General features: G+C 34.0%; 1 protein-coding gene and 1 long non-coding RNA gene across 4 annotated transcripts in view; one reads left to right on the top strand and one right to left on the bottom strand.

Annotated features, from left to right (window-relative positions):
• Nucleotides 1-1,047: 1,047 nt before the first annotated feature.
• On the top strand, nucleotides 1,048-2,381 carry LOC120349889. The gene is made up of 3 exons (XR_005570487.1): nucleotides 1,048-1,103; nucleotides 1,839-1,841; nucleotides 2,247-2,381. It is a non-coding gene; the product is annotated as an uncharacterized LOC120349889 (long non-coding RNA).
• A 7-nt stretch (nucleotides 2,382-2,388) lies between these two features.
• Nucleotides 2,389-21,104, bottom strand: part of LOC111054974 (NADH dehydrogenase [ubiquinone] 1 alpha subcomplex subunit 5) — a 29,911-nt gene continuing 11,195 nt past the window's right edge. For all 3 annotated transcript variants that reach the window (XM_022342111.2, XM_022342112.2, XM_022342110.2), the window contains exons 2-3: nucleotides 6,729-6,890; nucleotides 2,389-2,659 (exon numbers count right to left, since the gene is read on the bottom strand). In XM_022342111.2, the coding sequence (XP_022197803.1) occupies nucleotides 2,486-2,659; nucleotides 6,729-6,890 (336 nt within the window). In that variant the 3' untranslated portion in view covers nucleotides 2,389-2,485. The remainder of the gene's footprint in view (nucleotides 2,660-6,728; nucleotides 6,891-21,104) is intronic.

Below are 21,104 nucleotides of genomic sequence, written 5' to 3'. Positions count from 1 at the left end.
ATTGAATCAATTATATTGATCGGGACTTCTTCGTCAATTGTTTGGCAAATGAGGTTCATTTAAGCCTGTCATATTTTGTGTTTTGTCAATTTGCGTGCTAGCATTAGGCCAGTTTCACACGGCAGAGACCTCGCTCCTGGAATATCATATTACGGAAGATCATATTTCATATTTTGCAGCTCTCCTGTACTTTCACATGGGGATCTTACGAATAAGCCGACAGATCTAACAACTCCGCCGACGTTTGCTCAAAGTATATGACTCATCACTTTTTCTCAAAGTCTAACTTCCTTAAAAATATAGATAGAAGATTTCTGATTTCGGATTTGGATTCAGCGACCCCAAATTCTTTTAAGCGTAAGTCCCATTTTCAAAAATACCCGAAAACAAGGGAGTTATAGCTGTTTTTAATATAGCTTTCCATTATCATATGATTATATAGTACGTACTAAGATAATAATACTCCTGCCTCACAAAGGGGCAGGCAAAGGTTTTAAGAAGTTTTTGAACACCTGAGAAGTTTATACATAAACATTTTCAATTTTTAAAAGTTCTAGTTTTCCAAAAAAATATTGAACTATGAAAAGATGAATCCAAATATGAAATCATAAATCATCTCCACTCATCACCCAATAAAATAGGAGGAAAAGGAATGTTGTACAGTAAAATTCACTGAATTTCAATTGTCATTCAACAATCCAATTTATCAGGTTCAAATCGTTGAATATCACTTTAAATTCCCAGCAATTATTGACTATTTCTTTTTACAATCAGAAAAATCTATTATGAACATACAGTATAAACATTGTGCTGATCTGAATCGATCTATGGTAATAATAGGAATTGAAAGAATAGAAAATATCATGGCATTCCAAGTAGTGATGTCTGTGTATTAGAACTGCTGAGTTGATAATGCATACTGAAAAAAGTCATGAATAGCTCAGACCAACCTGGCCTGTGATGAACCTGTATAAACAATTCATAGAATTCTTAGAATTCATAGGAACGGTAAAAAAATCAATTTTACGAAAATCGATGTACATGTAACTGGATTTAGAAGATCAATACGATAATGTTCTCTATCACAATTTAATCATAGAAATGTTTAAGTGAAAACGTTGGGCGCAAACCTTCTGCCATGAGGAGACAAATACATTTATGAAAAGCTTGATAGCTTGAATAGTGATCTGATATTTATTACACGTTTTTATTCTAAGACATAATATGTCTTAGACTAATTTTTAATGTTTCTTCAATCGGCAGGAAAACTTTGGTTTTTCAAAGTTATCTTACTCCCTTATTTTGGGGTATTTTCAGAAATCAAGATAAATAACCTACCAAATTTCCTACACGAATACAGTGTAAGTTGTATTATAATAGCTACAGTACTTACGTACTGTATAGTACAGTACCTGTTCGTTTTTACCGTATAATTATATGATAATAGAAAGCTTTATTAAAAACAGCCATAACTTCCTTGTTTTCGGATATTTTCGAAAACGGGACTTACGCTTTAAAGAATTTGGGGTCGCTGAATCCAAATCCGAAATCTTCTATCTATATTTTTAAGGAAGTTAGACTTTGAGAAAAAGTGATGAGTCATATACTTTGAGCAAACGTCGGCATAGTTGTTAGATCTTGCCTCTGCTTGCCTCGAGGGGAAAAGACGTGACAAAACGAGGTTCCTGGATAGGAGTCACCATGTGAAAGACACGATTTGACTCAATGTACTTCGACAAAAAAACGTGAACACTGTTCAGTGTTCAAGTTGCACGTCTCCTATCGTGTGAAAGAGGCCTTAGTCAGATTAGGAATGCTTATCAACCATTCCTATAAAGAGAGTATTTCAGCATATTTGTGACTTCATAATATACATTACATATGTATAAGGATCCTCTATATCTCTATCGTTTTAATTGAGTACAATATTATTGCAGAATCTGTCCTTTTTACTAGCGGTCCGATTGTTCACTATTTGCCAGGTTGTTTTGTTGCTCCCTCCACCAAAGTCGCCAAATCACTGCTATCATTCTTCAATCTCAGTCCGCAGAATGTATCGCCATAGGTTGTTGGGAAATTGGAAGATGTCATTTTACCGTTATTTGCCTCATATCATCCAAAACAGCTTGTTCATTAGTTGCTTTACATTTTTCAATTGACGATATATAATTTGAAAATCATACAATATAAGTATAATAATATGATAAGCCTCTCTCAAGTACTAATCCAATAGTAACTAACTTCAGTTTCCAAGAACGCGGAACTCGGAATGCCTGACCGCTCCCTGTGAGCAGAGCACGCACCCTAAACAAAAAGCTGTACCTGGTCTATAATAAGTTGAATGCTGGGAATTCAACAGTTAAAGGAAATCAGTAATAACAGTACTAAGGCAAGGTATAACTACTATTGTATTTTTTTATAATGGATTATCAGAAACAAGTAATATTATGACTAATCATGTTTGAAATCGGTTTCAATATTAGAATTATTTAACAGGCGGCCACTTCCATTGGTTAGGTGGGGGATCAGCGATGAGAGGCTCCCATGGCTTCCAAACGAGCATTTTCCTAGCCAATTGCAACTCATTATCAGCCTGAATGACCAACTCTTCTGCTTGGCCACAGTTTATTTTGGACTCCAATTCTGCCACATTTGTTGTCTAAGAACAAAAAGAAAACATTACGTCAAAAAATAAATACCGTAAATAAATCTAACAATAACAAATTAGCGTAGTAAAAAAATCATCAATGTTGATATTATGTAAAAAATAGTATGATTTGCTTTGGTGCAAACGTTATGCGAATTGGTTCAGTATATAGTTCCCAGTGGATGCCATCAATATTGCTAACGTTTTTCACAAATATACATTATAAATAGAACATCCTATCATTTTTATCATCCAATTCATCATCCTTGAATATTGTATTCAATTACTGCATAACAGTATAGTTACTATACTATAGTACATTCAAAATGAGAGCTAACTGAGAAATATGAACTGTAATACACAACCAATACATAGTGGTCATTTTTTTCAACCTCCGATCAGATATTATATAACACAAAGCATTAGAGAGCTTCGGGTTCACCAAGGTGAGTAGTGTGTCCTCCACACCAAACGCCTGTGATCGGCCCTGCTAGATCCAGAAACATGGCCGCCTCAATCCCTCCAAACTCATTTATTTGTCAGCATAATAACAAATAAGACCAATATTAATCAAAATAAGCATATATACAGAATAAGATAGAAATTAACATTATACACCATATATACTGAATGATACAAAAATATATGTTGCATCCCTTTTTAAGCATAGCTTGTGTTGAGGGATGGTGTGTCTCTAAAGGCTTTGAGTAATTGTATAATTGTTTCCAATAATGTAATTATTACCGGCAGGTTAACGCGTGCTACACAAGGGTCTATAGTATAGAATATTTTGAGACTAGGCCCTCCAACCAAAAAAATTACAGGGTTGCCAAATCGTGTAAAAATGCAAATTTCCAGATTAACGTAAGAATAGGATGTATCCCAGTAGTGATGAAAAAGTTTCAGGGTTGAAGGATTAAAAGGAAGGAATAAAGGATTAAAAGGTTGAAGGATGAAATTGGAAACAACATGAAAATTTGTTTTTCACTTCTCAGAATCATGGGGCGTCGTATTGCGTAAGAATTATATGAAAATATCAGGGAGAATGATTTCTCTTTTCTATTGAGTGTCTGAATAATTTTTATCTGATCTACAATTTTTTTATTAATGATAATGTTGAGACATTTCGAGCAGAAAACATGAAATTTTCGACATGCTGGAAACTTCTTTGTTTCGAAAGATGAGTGTGTCTTAAAATCGAGGAAGTTTCTCAGAAATAATTAAAATTATTTTTTCAACTGTCAAAAGTACTCGAAAGATCGTATTTTGGTCTGCAAGAGATTTTAAAGTTAGGAGAGCGGCTGCTTGGTATTCATTGTGTACACAATTGTATGTTAAAGGCTGACAATTTACAAGATATTTGACTGAATTATTTCAACTGCAAGCTGCTGGTTGCCATGAGGAAAGCTGCATTGCAACACTGTTTGGATTATTCGAGGCGAGGTTGTCATTTTCACTATTCATTATCATGTGGCTTGCAGTCGTTGAATTTTTCAAGCGTTCTGTATTTTGTTTTTGTTGATTCCAACTATTGATAGCATATTATGGTGACACCATTCAGCCACTATCCTTGACTTTGAAACTCCTGAGAGGCCAAAATAAGTTCTTCCGACTACTTTTGACAGTTAGAAAAATAATTTCAATTATTTCTTTCTCGCTTTCTTCACCCACTTATCTTCTGAAACAAAAACTTTTCTAGCATGTCGAAAATTTCATGAACAATAAACGAAGAACAGTCTCCAGCTCCGAATTTGACAAATCATTAATAGAAATAATAAATGAATAGGAGCTTATACTGTACCCTGGAGTACACCCATTGAAACGGCCAATTCTGGGCTCACACCCCACCAACTCCGACTTTGTGTTCTACGATTTTAAAACATGGTGTATTGCTAGCCAATATTGTAACTCTATGGATTATTGTTATATAAGAGCAAAATCATTTTATTTTGAGTTTAATTTCAATCACTATTATTTTTTAAGGTGCATACAGACGTGCGCGCTTCGCTCATGCGCACCTAACAAACTTGGCAAAATCATTTTGTTGCAAGAGGCGCGTTTGCGCACTTTGTCGCATACTGGGATAACTTCCAGAATGGCCTACTGCAGAAACCAGACAAGTCTAAAAAATCGGAAATTGCTTTTATCATATTTTCTGATTCTCAAGACCACGATATGTTGAATAACCGCTAAACCAGACATCTGCCATCTATAGTATAGGAGTAAAGCCATTTTTAAACTCACTGTTACTGCAGATAGCAGTCATGTCCTGGACATGTCTGCCGTCTGCATTTAACTATGTATGAAGTGGCTTATCAGATACAGTAGTTCATGCTTGCTTAATCCAGCCTGATAAACAGTTGATAAATCATTGTTCAGTTCAAACAACTAATATTTGATGATTGAATTTATTAAACTATGTATGAAGTGGATAATCAGATAGTTCATGCTTGCTTAAGCCAGCCTGATAAACAGTTGATGAATCCTTGTTCAGTTTAAACAACTAATATTTGATAATTGAATTTATTAAATTTCTAACCAAAATCTTATTTCATAAGCATGATTAGTAAGCTACAGTTTGATAATAGTAGCTCAACATTTTAATTTATTTTATTAATAAAGATGTGAGATTTGGAGGTTGAAGTTGTTGGAAAACAAACTCGTAAAAGAAAAGTGTTTTAAATGCAGCAAGTTAGAAGAGGAACATCATAAAAACTGCGAAGGTTAAAGGAGATGAGCATGTTAACTGGGCTGGACGAACTACTAAAGCAAAGACACTCTCTGAAGAGAAAGCTTACTATGAGAAAAGGCCAATAAATGTGAAAAAACGGAAGACTTGAAAAAGACGAGATTGTACATCCCTGATAATGAGAAGAGTTTCTGGTATGAAATCTTTCTGTGGCCAACTGAGACTAATGTTGCCGATGAAGTACCTGACTAATGACTTGTTATGGTCTGTTTCATGAATATTTCTATTTCATTATGTAAAACCCCATATTTCCAAATGATTTCAACTCTGTAATTAACTCGGAAAAAATATTAGAAACTTTTTCTTGCATTTTAAACTTTTTTTCACATTATTACCGCAAAAATCAGATATATCCACAAAACAAATACTAAACAAATTGAAAAATAATGTAAAATAAGTGTACCTGTCACAAAATTACTTATCTACCAACCAATTATGTGTCATATTTTTAAAGAATTTTTATAAATTGTGCTTAACAAGAAAAACAGTTTTTCGTCTCTTCTGAAAAGTTAGTTTTTTGGTATGATTTCTGCAGTGGACAATCATGGGAACACGAAATTGGAAATATTGAGTTTCTGATATTCCTAATTCCGCGTTTCCGTGACAGCTAGTTGAAGCTATTATTGTGCATCCTTTCGTGCAGGCTGTTTTGTAATATGTTACATTTGATAGAAAACAGATTTAACTTTCAAGACATAAAAGTAGCATGATAATAGTGGTATACAAATGGAATGGAAATTGTAAATGAGTGCTCATTCCTTCTTTTATACCTTTCATAAAATTATCATTATATAAACTTGGAATTATGAAGTTCTTTGAACTTATTACAGTTTTAATCATTTATATTTAACTTACAACTAAATAAAAAACAACTGTTCATTAATAGCATGTAATTGTCATTTGATGTAATAAAGACAGATATTTTTTAGTAATTTAATTATTTTTTGGAATATTTCCCTTGAATTCCCTAAGAATACTTTAACAATCATAAATTATATTTTACTAACCATATTTAACCATTATATTGTCACTAACCATGAAAAAAACCTTCGATGAGTCCGGGTTTCCAATAGTAGTAATTTCAGATTTCACTAAACCGTGGAGAAAAGCGAAATCAAAAGCCCTTGGTTCAATGTTGGTGATTGGTTAAAAGTTCAATTCCAAGTTTAGTTCAAACTGTATTAATTTGGAGAAATCGACCCTCTAGCTCTACGCTTAGTCATGGGATTAAATCCCACCAAGAACATGGTTATCTATCTGATTTCATATTACTGACGCAGGAGCTGAGGCATCATCCAGAAAATAAATTATATAATGTCTGGATATACTTACACTTTTAACAACATCCAAACGTGTTTTTACAATTTCTTCGGTGTGCTTTCGGTATGCAGCATTTTCAGGCATCTTGGCAGTGACTGAGAGTATTTTTGAATAAATAGAAGTCAAAATTTTGTGAGGCTCATTGAGAACCTTCATACCAGTTAAGCCTGTGGTCTGAAAAAAATGAATGAAATCAACATTTATATCAATTGATAAACTAGTTATTGAAAGTTTCATTTCCAGTATTAAAATTATACAAACATGTTGTAGAAGACAACAATGATATCTGTAACTAAAATAGTAAGAGATGGTAAGATCTTTAATTTTCCATAAATCTATTACCAGCCTTCGAAACGGATGAATTTTGATCAACAGTTCACTATAGTTACATAACTATCATAACAATGCCGCAGGGTTCCACCTTAGAACCAACATTTATAAGAATAACCTGCAAGGTAACAGAGGATGAGCTCTTGAAGTGTTAAATGTATATAGACGATGTATGTCCAAATGTCATTACTGATTTCAACATCAGAGAAACTGCTTCAGAAGAAAATAATGTGAGTCTCATTGTGGATTGGTGTAATGTTATAATAATTTGTAATGTTATATGTAAAAGAAATTTTATGATAAATATATGTTATTTCAAGACATGGCTTGTACCAATTTTAGGAAAAACAAAAACTTCATCACTGATAGTTTGATTGGTGTAGAGGGTCTGTCAATTAGGGATCACAAAAAAAATATTTTTGTTTCAAGATTCACACTCACTACAACCTGTGAAAACGTGTCAGAATTTTTGAAGAATAGAAGAGTTAGTGATCTAACAGTTAAGAAACTTGTTTCAAATTATCCTGACTCTTATGCTTCATTCAAGGTTGGTGTTCCTGAAAGTGAGTTTGATGTTGTGTACAAGGCTGACTTTTGGCCAAAAAATACCTACATTGCAAAATATTTTGCAAGGAAGCTAAGTGGCAACAACAGTTTAAACTTGAAGACCACCCAAAGAATAGTCAATACTTAGTTAATAGTTCTCTTACTCAGTCAAATCGTAACTGTGAAGTAAATTTAAATGAGAGTAGGAAATCAAACTTGTAATTCATTGGAATACTCAAGGCGTTATTAACAAATAAGATGAACTTTATTGTCTTTTGAGCAAGTATAATGTTGATATATTTTGTATCTGTGAACATTTGCTGGCAGTGCATGAGCTCTCTGAACTCTCAGTGATGGGATATTACTGTACTAGTGCTTATTGCAGACCTTCTGGGCGAAGAGGTGGAACGGCAATTTTTATAAAGAATGGTCCTGTTGGTTCTGAGATCTCCTACCTCATAGATATGTCTGTTCAGCGGGTGTGTGAGATTTCTGCAGTTTTAATTGATGATCTAAATATTATCTGCATTGAAGTTTACAGAGTTCCAGAAGAGAGTAATTTTGAAAACTTGATTGATATTCTTTGTAGAATGCTGGACTTGCTCAATTGCAGGAATAAATCCAATGCTTCAGTCATCCTCTGTGGTGACTTCAATGTAAACATATTGGCTCAATCTAGTTATACTGTGATATTGAATAATTTATTACATAGCTTTAATCTCAATTTGATAGTCAATGAAGTAACGAGACCTGCCTATGTTGGACATGAATTAGGTTCATGCATAGATAATATAGCTTCATCTATTCATAGGGATAGAATTATTTCTGTAAAAGTTGAACCGATGGTAGTCTAGGATCATTTTGCCATCATTTTCCATGCTATGTTGGATCTGGATTCTAAAGTAACTTATGATTCTAATTACAAGTTTCAGAGTTCTAGGAAAATTATAAGGCCATTGACGTATTCAAATATTCCTTTATTCAAATCGCTGATTATTATGATTAATTGGATTGAGATCTATTCTATTGATTCTTTGGAGGATAAATTTATGTTTTTCAATAGAGAATTTTTAACTGCTGTTGAGCTATGCTTTCCTGTTAAGAATGTCAAGTGCAAGAAAAAAGCTGCTCCTACCTGTAAATGGTATAATGATAATATTAGACAATATTAAAGAATGACTGTTTGCTTATGTATGAGCTATTCAGACAATCAGATTTGGTTCATTACAAGGATAAGTATAATTTATTAAGAAACATTATAAAGTGTCAATATGAGCTATAAGGAAATAAACTAAGGTTTACTAAGGTAATATAGGTTTACTAGGGTAATCAAGGTTTACTTTCTAATACTAATAATTCATTTTGACACTTGATTAGCCAATAACGGTAAAACATAAAAGTGTACTAGTGATTCAATGTAATAATTATAAAGCTATCAAGTAACTCTGTAGAAGTAAAAGAAAAGTCTTATAATTATAATTGTAGGATCATTTTTATAGTTTTGTTGATTTCTTGATCCATTCTCGAACAATAACAATTAAAATTCATTCAAGGTACCTATATATATTTTTCAAAATCCAATTGAACTTAGCAATCGTAAAAGTATAATGAGGTCATTGCATTTATCTCTGACTCGCTTTTAGGTTTATTTAACATTTTGTGGTAGCAATGCAATTGGATGTTTATCAGAGTGATAAAAGTGAGTTTCTTTATGAAGTAGAAATACATCTTACAATACCCGAAGAAACAAATACTATCCTCCAATTCAACGTATTTTTTTCAAATAAATTTGGAACGTAGGCTCCCATAACACTCAATTTAAAAGTTATTCTTATATAATTACTGAAATCCCAATTTCTTCCATGCCCTGAACCCCGAAGAAACAAATTTCATATACTAGAACCCCTGCACTATACGAATGCTAATATATTATGTTCGCATTATTCAGCAACATTACATTTGTATTAATCAATACAAAAATGGATCTAGAGCCTATGTCAACTATAAATTAATCATATCATGCCTAATATTATTATTTTTTGATGGTGTTCACTTGTGAACATTGTAATGGGAAGACATTACATGTTTGAAAGTCTATGGGTGTATAAGTTTGTAATGCTTTATACAAATTCTGCGGTTTAATCTTGTATTATATGAAATTGATTAAAATGAAATTTTGTTATCAGTACGTAAGCTCAGTATTGCGCTAGAACTCGTAGAGAACGGACGTATAGTGGAGTAGTAATAGTGTAGTGTAGAAGTAGTGAGTCAGCAGTTTGTTCGCGATTAATATTTATTAATTAATTATTAATTCATACAAAAAGTACATCATAAAAATTATAGGGAGAGAAAAAATAAGGTAGCCTTGTGCTATTCCTCTCCCAAATTTATATAAGGTTACACATAGTCCAAAATACGTTAAGTCTTGTAGTTGTTCACTTCACAAAATTTTCACAATGTAAATTTTTAAATTTAGATGTTTTAAAACCAAACTTAGTAATAAATTTCACATTATTATCATTAAAATAATAAATATTCACATTTTAATGAAATAATTTTGAAGGCCCGAAAATCAAACTTAAATTTAATAAAAAGTGGAACAAAAATATTGCATCGAGTATCGGTCGTCAACCGCGGTATTTTATGCAAGCAAAGCGACCTGCTTTTCGCGGCGGTAATATAGCTCCGTTCGCGTTTCCGTGTGCGTGAGTGTTGATTACGAGTGCTGTTTGACATGTATGGTAGCGAAATCGCACTATGTCCGACTTAGTGAAGCCACCAAGTTTTCCTGCATCAGAGCAAGAAGAAAGGGAAGCCACTAACGAGAGCATGGACACCAACAACATGGAAAATACACCAGAAATCCAGTGTTCACCGGATCAATACATAAAAGCAAATAAACTCAAATCTTCAGCCGAGCAGGTACTTTTCATCGCCTGGAAGGAATATGATGAGAAGAGGAAGGAGCTAGAGAGAAGCAACGCCGAACTCTTGCAAAAAATGCAGGATTTGGAAAAAAGATTTCTCAATATTGAGAAAAAGATCCATAGCCCACAGCCTACTAGCTCAGCAGCCGAGAACTACTCGACAAATGAAGAAGAATTGGCTAAATAAACTGAATGGATCAGAACTCGTACTAAGCGGGCTACCAAGAAGAGGAAGCTTAGCACCCCATCGCCAGAAATCAAAAATGAGTCTGCAAAAAAGAAGCAACAAAATTTGAATAATAAAATCACTCCTGTGGAAAAACCAATCAGTGAGGAGGAGAAGAGGAAGAAGAAAGAAATGCCACCACCGCCAATCATTGTGGATGGTATTAAGAATCTGAATGTACTTCTTACGAGTTTGAAAAAAGTGTCACCAGCTGACAAATTTAGGATTAAACTGTTAAGTAAAGAAACATTTAAAGTAAATGCAGTTGATTCGGAAACTTATCGGAATATTACCAGAGAATTGATTAAAGATGGGCTCAACTGGCACTCCTATGAAGATAAACAGTCGAGATCAATAAGAGTGATGATTAAAAAGCTTCATCACTCTTGTAGTACAGAAATGATTCTGGAAGATTTGAAAGTAAGAGGATTGTAAGTTCTAGAAGTTGTAAACAAGCTGAGGTGGAAGACAAGAGAACCATTAGATATGTTCATGGTATCATTCAGCGCGGAAGAAGATATAAAAACAGTATTTGAATTGAAAAATATACTTGGCTGTAGAGTGGAAGTTGAAGCATTGAAGAAGGCCAATCTGATACCGCAATGCAAACGTTGCCAAGCATACGGCCACACTCAAAAATATTGTAACAAGGAGCCTAGGTGTGTTAAGTGTGCAGGTAAACACCAAACAAAGGAATGTTCGAAACCCAATGATGCTCTACCAAAATGTATTCATTGCGGTGAAGCACAGAGAAGAGCAAATAATCACCTCACTACAATCTAAATTTCAGAAGTTAGAACAGAGTAGACTACTGAAATCCAAATGATTCATTCACTAAAACTAATGGAATGGAACGCAAATGGATTGTTACAACGGCAACAGGAGTTCTAGACATAGAAAAAAATAGATATATGTCTTATATCTGAAACTCACTTTACAAATCAATCGTTTATCAAATTCAAAGGCTTTAAGATCTATCATGCTTTACATCCCAGCAATGTCGCAAGGGGTGGGAGTGCCATCATTATCAGAGACAATCTACAACATCATGAAGAAGTGAAACATGAGAGTGATAGAATTCAATTGATAGGTGTAGCAGTTCAAGCAGTAAATTATCACTTCGTTGTTGCAGCTATTTACTGTCCTCCCAGATATTCCATCAGAAGAGAGGAGTATTCGACATTGCTTGATATGTTAGGAGAAAAATTCATTCTTGGTGGTGATTTCAATGCAAAGCACGTGCATTGGGGATCGCGCTTAACAACTCACAAGGGAAGACAGCTCTTCGAAGCAATGAAAGAGATGAGGTGCGAAGCTCTTTCAACTGGTAAACCAAACTACTGGCCCACCGATACGAGGAAAATCCCAGATCTCATAGATTTCTTCCTGACAAAAAATATATCAGTTAATTATTTGCATTTAGAGGATAGTTTCGACCTTAATTCCGACCACTCACCCATCATTATGACTCTGAGTGATTCAATTCTACGGAAGGAAAATACTTGTCCAGCGTTAGCAAATAGCCGCACTGATTGGGATGGCTTCCAACAGATGCTGGAGGAGAGAATAGAATTGAACTCACCATTAAGGAACGAAGAACATATTGATCGGGAGTTGGAGAAGTTTGTGACTGATATCCAACAGGCAGCATGGTGTAATACCCCACAAATCAGAAGAAGAACCACTGGAAATAATTACCCTGCGGAAATCAGAGAATTGATTGTTGAAAAACGAAGAGCTAGAAGGAGATGGCAGCAATCACGTTCCCCCCAAGACAAAAGAGTTTTGAACAATTTAACTCAAGAACTAAGGAGAGAGATTCAATGTATCAAGGAAGAATCAATTAATAGTTACTTGAGAAACTTGACAGCAGAATTCAGCACGGACTACTCACTCTGGAAGGCAGCTAAAAAAATAAAACAAACCATTCAACAATCTCCTCCTCTCAGAAAGCAGGACAGACAATGGGCGAGGAGTAGTGATGAAAAGGCACAGACATTTGCAGATCATCTTGTAAACGTTTTCCAGCCAATCAACTCAGGTGAAGACGAAACTTTAGAAGCGGATGAGAATATCTTACAGCCGAATCAAGAAATAATGCGGGTCACAGTAGAAGAAGTGAAAAGAGAAATAAGAAATCTGAATATCAAAAAAAAACCCTGGATTTGACATGATAACCGGCTCAGTCCTCAAACACCTACCAAGGAAAGCAATAGTGAAATTAACAAACATTTTGAATGCTTCTTTCAGACTAAAATTCGTACCAGGAATATGGAAAGTAGCAGAGGTTATAATGCTACTGAAGCCAGGTAAAGAGCCACATGAAGTATCATCATATAGGCCAATATCATTGTTACCGGTCCTATCCAAGTTGTTTGAAAGGATTTTACTTAGTAGGCTGAAACCAATAATTGAGAGACAGCACATAATTCCAAATCACCAATTTGGCTTCAGAGTGAAACACTCAACAATAGATCAAGTGCATCGGCTTATAAATGTAATAGAGAAGTGCTTAGAAGAGAAAAAAATTTGCTCAGCAGCTTTCCTTGATATAGGGCAAGCTTTTGATAAAGTATGACATGAAGGTCTCATTTTCAAGCTCAAAAAAGTGCTACCTAAGCAATATACAGATATATTACAATCCTATCTCACTGACAGATACTTTAGGGTCAGGCATGAAAGTTCATATTCTGATTTGAAGGAAATTAAAGCAGGAGTTCCTCAAGGCAGTGTTCTGGGACCAGTTCTTTACCTACTCTATACCAGCGATATTCCCAGCCTTGATGAGAATACTACAGAAACATTTGCAGACGACACAGCCATATTATCAGTAGACAGTAATATACATATTGCAACAGAGAAACTACAGAGATCCATCAACAAAATTCAAGATTGGACTAGAAAGTGGAGAATGAAATTGAATGAAACAAAGTCGATTCACATCAATTTTACCAATAAGAAGGACCTGCCCATACCAATAACTATCAACAACCAAGTTGTACCATATGCTAATGATGCCAAGTATCTAGGTATGACCTTGGACGCAAAGCTTCGCTGGAAGGCCCATGTCAAGAAGAAGAGAGAAGAGCTTGGAATCAAATATAAGAAGCTGTATTGGCTGATCGGAAGAAACTCTGTCCTTTCAATCCGAAACAAAGTACTTCTGTACAAACAGATATTAAAGCCAGTATGGACGTATGGTATACAACTTTGGGGGTGTACCAAAGAAAGCAACATCAATATCATTCAACGTTTTCAAAACAAAGTGCTAAGGAACATTGTGGATGCTCCTTGGTATGTCAGGAGCAGCGATCTTCATAGAGACCTTCACGTCGATCTGGTGTCCACCGAGATCCAGAGGCATGCGGAGAGGCACGAGGGGCGACTGCACCAACATGACAACGTCGAGGCGATCCAGCTGCTAGACAATGGAGGGTTGGTGCGGAGGCTCAAAAGGAGGAAACCGTTTGAACTAGTGTAGTGCTTGTTCAAGTAGTGTCCAGTGAAAGAGCAGAGCAGTGATTGAGTGAATCTAGCTTCTATAGTGCAGTCAATAAGTGTACATATTAATTAAACAATAGCAGTAAGAGTTTCTAATGAGAAATTCACTGTTCAATTTTTCAAGTAGTAATTTAGGATAGAAAAAATTAGCTCATTAGTCTTTAGACTAGATGGCTATGGTATTGACCAATAGAAAAAAAAGTACGTAAGCTTATAGTGTGTTATGATCTAATGTTTTCGAAATTCAAATTCATTTATTTGCCATAAAATAATACAGATTGATAAAATAAATATTTTAACTTACAAAATGGCACTACCGGCAAAGAAAACTTGTGCGCCGGCAGTGAGTTTGAGCAACTAGGTACAGCAAACATGTCAATAGAAAAAAAGAGCTAATTCAAACCACTAGAATAAATAAAACTATGGAAACCAGGTCACATCTCAATACTTACAAACGATAAGACAAAGTAACAAAATCATAGTTTGATAGACAACTTTCAGATAGTAAAGGGGGAAATAATTTGAATAAAACATGATAATAAAGAGTTGATGAAAAAATAATTATTGTTCTATTATACTTATTCAGAGAAGATTTACAGGAGAACTGACAGTTCAAGAGGCAGTTTCGATGATTTTCAGCAACCGTTCTTGTAGGATTTTGTTTCTTTCTATAGGGTTAATGATATATAATTAATTGAATAGTTCTAATCAATTCCTATTTTTACATTCTATTAGTTTATTATAGTGTTCATATAATGTACTCAATAATTTGATTTGAATAATTTGATTTACTCAATGACTACTACTCATGATTTGTAATATTATTATGATTATGCTTCTGTTCAAGTAGGTCTAAACTAATCAACTTGCATTCAAAAATAAAAGGAACCCAATCTATATTAATAATTTTTTTCATTTAAATTTCTTTATATGAAGAAAATAGAGAAATTTTCAACCAAATTTCAATCTAAAAATTAAAGTTTATTTACCTTTCTAAAACCTAACAAGTATAGTTACTGTTGATGTTTACAATTTTTCCAAAATTCAATCTGCTACTTTTGAAAAGTACGGTACCGTAATGTAAGAATTGAGCTTGTGTTTTGTTTCAATAATTGTTGATTCCTCCACAATCAAGTTCAAAAGAAAAGATTTTAGAAATATATGAAAAGATTTTTTCCAAGAATTTCTATAACATTGGCTTTCAAGCAAAGAATAATATAGGCCTACTGTAATACAGTAACCAGTCTAATTCAGTATAGGCCTACGTGATGTTCTCTTGTACGCTTCACTATCAAAACTACTTCCCAAATAGTTTCCAGCATTAGCATTTATAACTATGATGAAAATCTCAAAAATAATATTCTTCATAATGAAAAACAGATGTCAGCAAACGTTTTTTCAACTTTTATAACGTAATCTATACAAAGCGAAATGGCACTCACTCACTCACTGACTGACTGACTGACTCACTCGCCGAACTAAAAATCTACCGGTCCAAAAACGTTCAAATTTGGTAGGTATGTTCAGTTGGCCCTTTAGAGGCGCACTAGGAACGGATTTGGAAAAATTTCCAAAGATACGACCAAAATGTGCGTTTTTCTAGCGTTTTTTTAGCGTTTTCTCAGCTTTATCGAGAACACAAAATGTTCATATTTAGTATAGAAGCTCAGCTAGGGTGTAATAATGTTGTGTTATAAGGAATTCGAAATAACGCTAAAGATACGCCCAAAATTAGCGGTTTTTTGCGTTTGGGTGATTGAATCGAGCGAGGTACTTCGACTTTCTGATGGAATGAAGCACGCTCAAATAAAAATGCAGGCGAGCGAAGCGAGCCCGCTGATCTCATTTTTGGACGATCCTGTCGGGGGTCCAGGGGGCGGAGCCCCCTGGCTAGACGGATATGGCGAGCGAAGCGAGCCTGACGGCTAGTAACTGAATAAAATTTGTGTATAGGGGTAAACTGAACATATCGAAAATCATAGAGAAAGGTTTTCCAAAAATGTTTGAGCAAAAAACGGTAATATATATTGAATTATTATCAAAATACAAGCGATATAAAAGGACCATGAAACTTTCGGTTGTCATCTTGTTTTCAAGGTGTTTGCATGTGATTTCGACTTGAGTTCTGGACTTGTTGGTTGCTTTTTGCAGAGACAAACGAATATTCAGAAGACTAGAAGAAATATGATGTTCTCTTTGCTTGTTGCTAGTTCTAGCAGACAGACAGACAGGTAGACAGACATTTCAACAATTGATTGGTTACGGTCATCTGCAAACTAGTAGGAATGGTTGATGCCTTTGTATTTGCACTTCTATTCACTCACTCACTTTCTCTCCTAGCGCTCTCGCTTCTCACACTGTACTGTTTTTAGCAGAGAGTATAGAATGTTAAGATTCAATCCTCACTGGTTTTCAGCCCTTGCCTGGCTAATGGGATGGGCTTCCAGAGCTGACATCGGCCGCCTCTTAATAGGCCCAGGACTGATCAAGGATTAGTCTAGTGATCAGCCCTCAGGACAGACTTCTAACCTGACCATTCTATGAAATTTTCATGTGTACTATTTATTCCAGTTACAAATATCCTCAATTTTGAGTCTGAATGATATATTATACACAATTAGTGTAAAAATATAGTTTCAGCTTGTTTTTTCTTGTAAATACATTAGTAAACGTGTCAATTTGGCCTTTCTGATTTGCCCAGTTGCCGCATGAAACGTATAATTAAGGTTATATGCCTACTGAGTTATTTAAATCATGATTAAACTATATCATATAGACATTACATTTAGGTACCTGAAATGCTGAACTTCAATCATTTAAGTCACTGTTGAGTAAACAATATATTGCAAATCCAGTGTTTTTGATTACGGCATTCAATAACATCTATTCTGTATTCTGTTTCTAATTCATCAACGGCATTCATTGAAGTTGTTCTACAAAAATGTGAGTAGAGATGTTTCGGGGAGTTGAAGAGCTGAATAACTTTTATTGAAGTGTAAATATTTATGTTTCAAACCTAATGGATACATTATTGTTTTGGAAATATAACCTTAGTATCAGTAATAAGAGTAACCTAACCACAAAAGTAAATAAAGATATAAAAATACTTGATTCCTTGATCATAAATATGGTCGATAAATGTTTCCAATGTCTTCCAGTTAAAAATATACCGGTAGGTATCTCACACATAAAAAATCGTTCATGATAACTTGAATAGAAGTAAAATACTGATATTGAATACTATCAAAACTTCTTGTCTATTTACTGTTTGTTATTCAATATCTCACGGTAATAATCAGCTGTTTTACAAAAAATCCCAGCCAGCAACATATTCAGGTTTACCAACATTTCTTTTACTTTGCCGCACTCTACCGTCATAAAGCGTGTTATCTATTTTTCCTACAGATACCTTAAAAAGTGACCATTTCTGCACTGATTGCAGGCTGCAAAGAATCACTTTTCCGCTCTAGTGTGCAAAGTATTACTACTTTGCGTACTCCAGATTTGCAGCATGACAACGCAAAATATTTAGTAGGTTATATGGAGCACCAGTGCAGGAAAATAAAAATTAAGTTGGTAACAATGTATGTGGTTAGATAAGAATCATCAATGGCTATATGGCTACATATTTATGATAAAATCCCAATCTAGAAATCCAAAACAATAATAATGTTTATCTAAGTCATAATTAAATAATAACTTCTCATCATATTTAATAATAAATAATGTTTCTTTTCTATTGACAGTAATAATTATTTCAACTCCAAGCAATGAGAATGTAGCAAACACACATTATGAAATTCGAATTTTCAGGTTAAATAATTACCGTTTGAAATCCATGTCAATAATATTAATAAAATAACATTCGAATATACTACAATAAAATATTTTCTGTTGTCTATGTTATTTTATAAATATTTTTTAGTTTACTTATAGTATTTTTCGGTAATTCTAGTTAACCATAAGTCTAAATATCTGAATACTGTTTTTAGCTGAATGAAACGAAGTATGATTCTTCCCGCTAGGTCGCGCGCTTGTCGGTTCAGCCATCCCAATGAGCTGTTGGCGTGTATTTTGAATGTGAATTTTTTGTTCTATCTGTATTTTTTCTGATTCTTGAATGAATAAAAATGAGAACTTTGGCTGAGAATTTTCAACTACAATTGAATTATTACTTTTTAAATGAATTAAGGTTGTTATTAATATCAGCATCACACACACAAGCATTTGATGGATTTCAGCCATCATTTTACCCATAATTACCCACTTTTCATATTCAATGGTAACTGTAGGAAAAATTTAATGTGAAATATGTGTGCAAAGTTCCTCTGCTGCACTCGCCTACGGCTCGGGCGTAAACGTTTCTTTCGGTGCAGCAAACTCACTTTGCACACTAGTTGCACAAATAACTATTGTGTTATGTTGCAAATTTGGAGTGCAACAAAGTTTTTGCCGCACTCAAATCTACATTCCCGCACATGTGCGAATAAGGTATTTTGTGTACTATAATTGATGCGGGAATGAGCACTTTTTTGGGTAACTGAAGGGAAATGATATTTCTTATTATCTTGACATTCACAAACAAGATAATCCTGTATTAAATTATTTCTCTTTTTCATGTATTACTGTTGAACAGGTGTATAATTCTATATTATCTCTCAGTGATAGTGCTTGTCTTGACGTTTACTATTTAAATTCATGTTTTATGAAATTGGCTGCACCATTTATTTGTGAGGTTTTTTGTTACCTTATTAATATATTAATAATATTTGTATTAAGGATGGTGTATTCCTTTGTTGAAAAAAGGTTCATCTCTGAATTACAACAATTATAGGCCTGTTTCCATTATTCCTATAATTTCAAAGATATTTGAGATGGTACTCTATAAGCAAATCATAAGCTTTTTTGAAAGTAATTCACTGTTCACAAATAGTCAATTTGGATATAGATCTAAAAGAGGTACTCATGGTGCTATATCTGAATTCATGAAAAACTGTATTAACTAGCTGGATGATAAGAACAAAGTTTCTAGTAGGTTTCATGACATGTCAAAGGCTTTTGACACCATATCTCATGAGATTCTGGTAAAAGAACTCCAGTTTTAGGGGTTTGATGATGTGTCTATTAAGCTTATGATTTCCTATTAAGGTGATAGATTTCAGGCTTCTTTCTATAAGGGTTCTCTTCATCATTTTTTGAAGGTTCAGACAGGTGTACCTCAGGGTTCCACACTTGGACTTATAGGTACTCTTCATTATATTTATACTAATGACTTGCTAGCTGCTATAAGTAATGGAGATTTTAAGGCTTTTATGTTTGCTGATGATGTGGCCGTTCAGATTAAGAGTGAAAAGATTTTTACCAATTTGAATGTATTGGGGCAGATTAATACAACTATTGAGGACTGGACAGCTGCTAAATTCCTTTGTCTCAATAAAGATAAGACCCAGTTGTTAGATTTTGACTTTGGTTGTGAGACATATTTTAGTTATGTCAAACTTCTTGGCATCACATTGCAGAGTAAGGTGAAATGGGAAAATCATATTTTTTCATTGGGTAAGAAAATATCTAGATGCATTTTTATGTTATGTAGCCTAGATAAAGAAAAATATTGTTAGCATTGATGTGTTGGTAGCTGTATATCATGCTTACATTCAGTCACACCTGTTGTATGGTATTTTGGCATGGGGGAGATACCAATATGAAGAAACTTTTTGTTTGTACAAAAAAGGGCCATAAGGATCATTTGAAAGTAGATAGTAGAGCACATTGTTGACCTCTGTTTGAAAAACTAAATATTATGACTGTTTATGCTTTGTATGTGTTTGAATGTCTGATGTATACCAGAAAAAATCTATCCATCTTACCCATGAATAGTAATATTCAAAATCATTTTACAAGACAAGCAGAAGCACTTAGATTAACACAGTGCAATTATCATTCAACTTTAAAAAGTTTTGTTGAATTTGGAAAGAGGTTATTTAATAAACTGGCTGCTCATATTAAAATATGTGACATTAATAGTTTTAAGGTTTCTGTTAAAAAGATTCTAATTGACTGCTGTCCATATGGTTATGAGGATTTGTGGTGATGTCTTTGTATTTTCTTAACTGTGATATACCTGTTTTAAAAATGTTTCTTATATTATATAGAATTTGCAGATCTTTGTCTTATTTTTGTATATATTACGATGTGACTGTGATGACTATTAACGTTTATTGTTAAATTTTAGAATTTTTTATTGAATTGTTGACTATGTCTTGCATTTTTGTTAAAGTGTTCTGACAATAAATGAATCTTGAATCTTGCAGTGAACTTGACATGAAATTGTATTAATACTTGTCGTTAGCAATAAATGGATTTTTATTTTTATCAGAATGGCATTTCAAATAGACAGATCCTTCTTACTCAGGGAATAGAATGGGGGGTTAAGTAGTTCATATCGAAGCATTCTCTTGAATAGTTTTCCTCTGAAAGTATAGAGTATTTTCAGAATGAGTGCGTCTGGGTAGCCGCACTCATGTGAATGGCTGTTTACATACATACAACACTCGGAATAGTCCTCCGATTGGCTGAGCATCAACTGCTGCTAAGAATTAGCCAAGCTAAGGACAATTCTGAGTGTCGACCAAAAACTGGTAAGAGTGAAAATGTTGGTCTTGAATCAAATAGTAGTAAATCAAACGAAACATAGTAGTAGTCATGAATTTGGCCTCTTGCTTGGATTAAATGGAACCAACTTCTTAGAATCTACCAAAGAGTAGAGTACATAGTGACTTAATTTTTTAACAGTGGCCAATAATGTTCCCGGTGTATTGGAATGATGCACATCACTCTTTCTAGAATATGATCACATTG

This window comes from Nilaparvata lugens, chromosome 2 (assembly GCF_014356525.2).
Source record: "Nilaparvata lugens isolate BPH chromosome 2, ASM1435652v1, whole genome shotgun sequence".
Taxonomy (NCBI): domain Eukaryota; kingdom Metazoa; phylum Arthropoda; class Insecta; order Hemiptera; family Delphacidae; genus Nilaparvata; species Nilaparvata lugens.
This window is presented reverse-complemented; position numbering and strand designations above follow the sequence as displayed.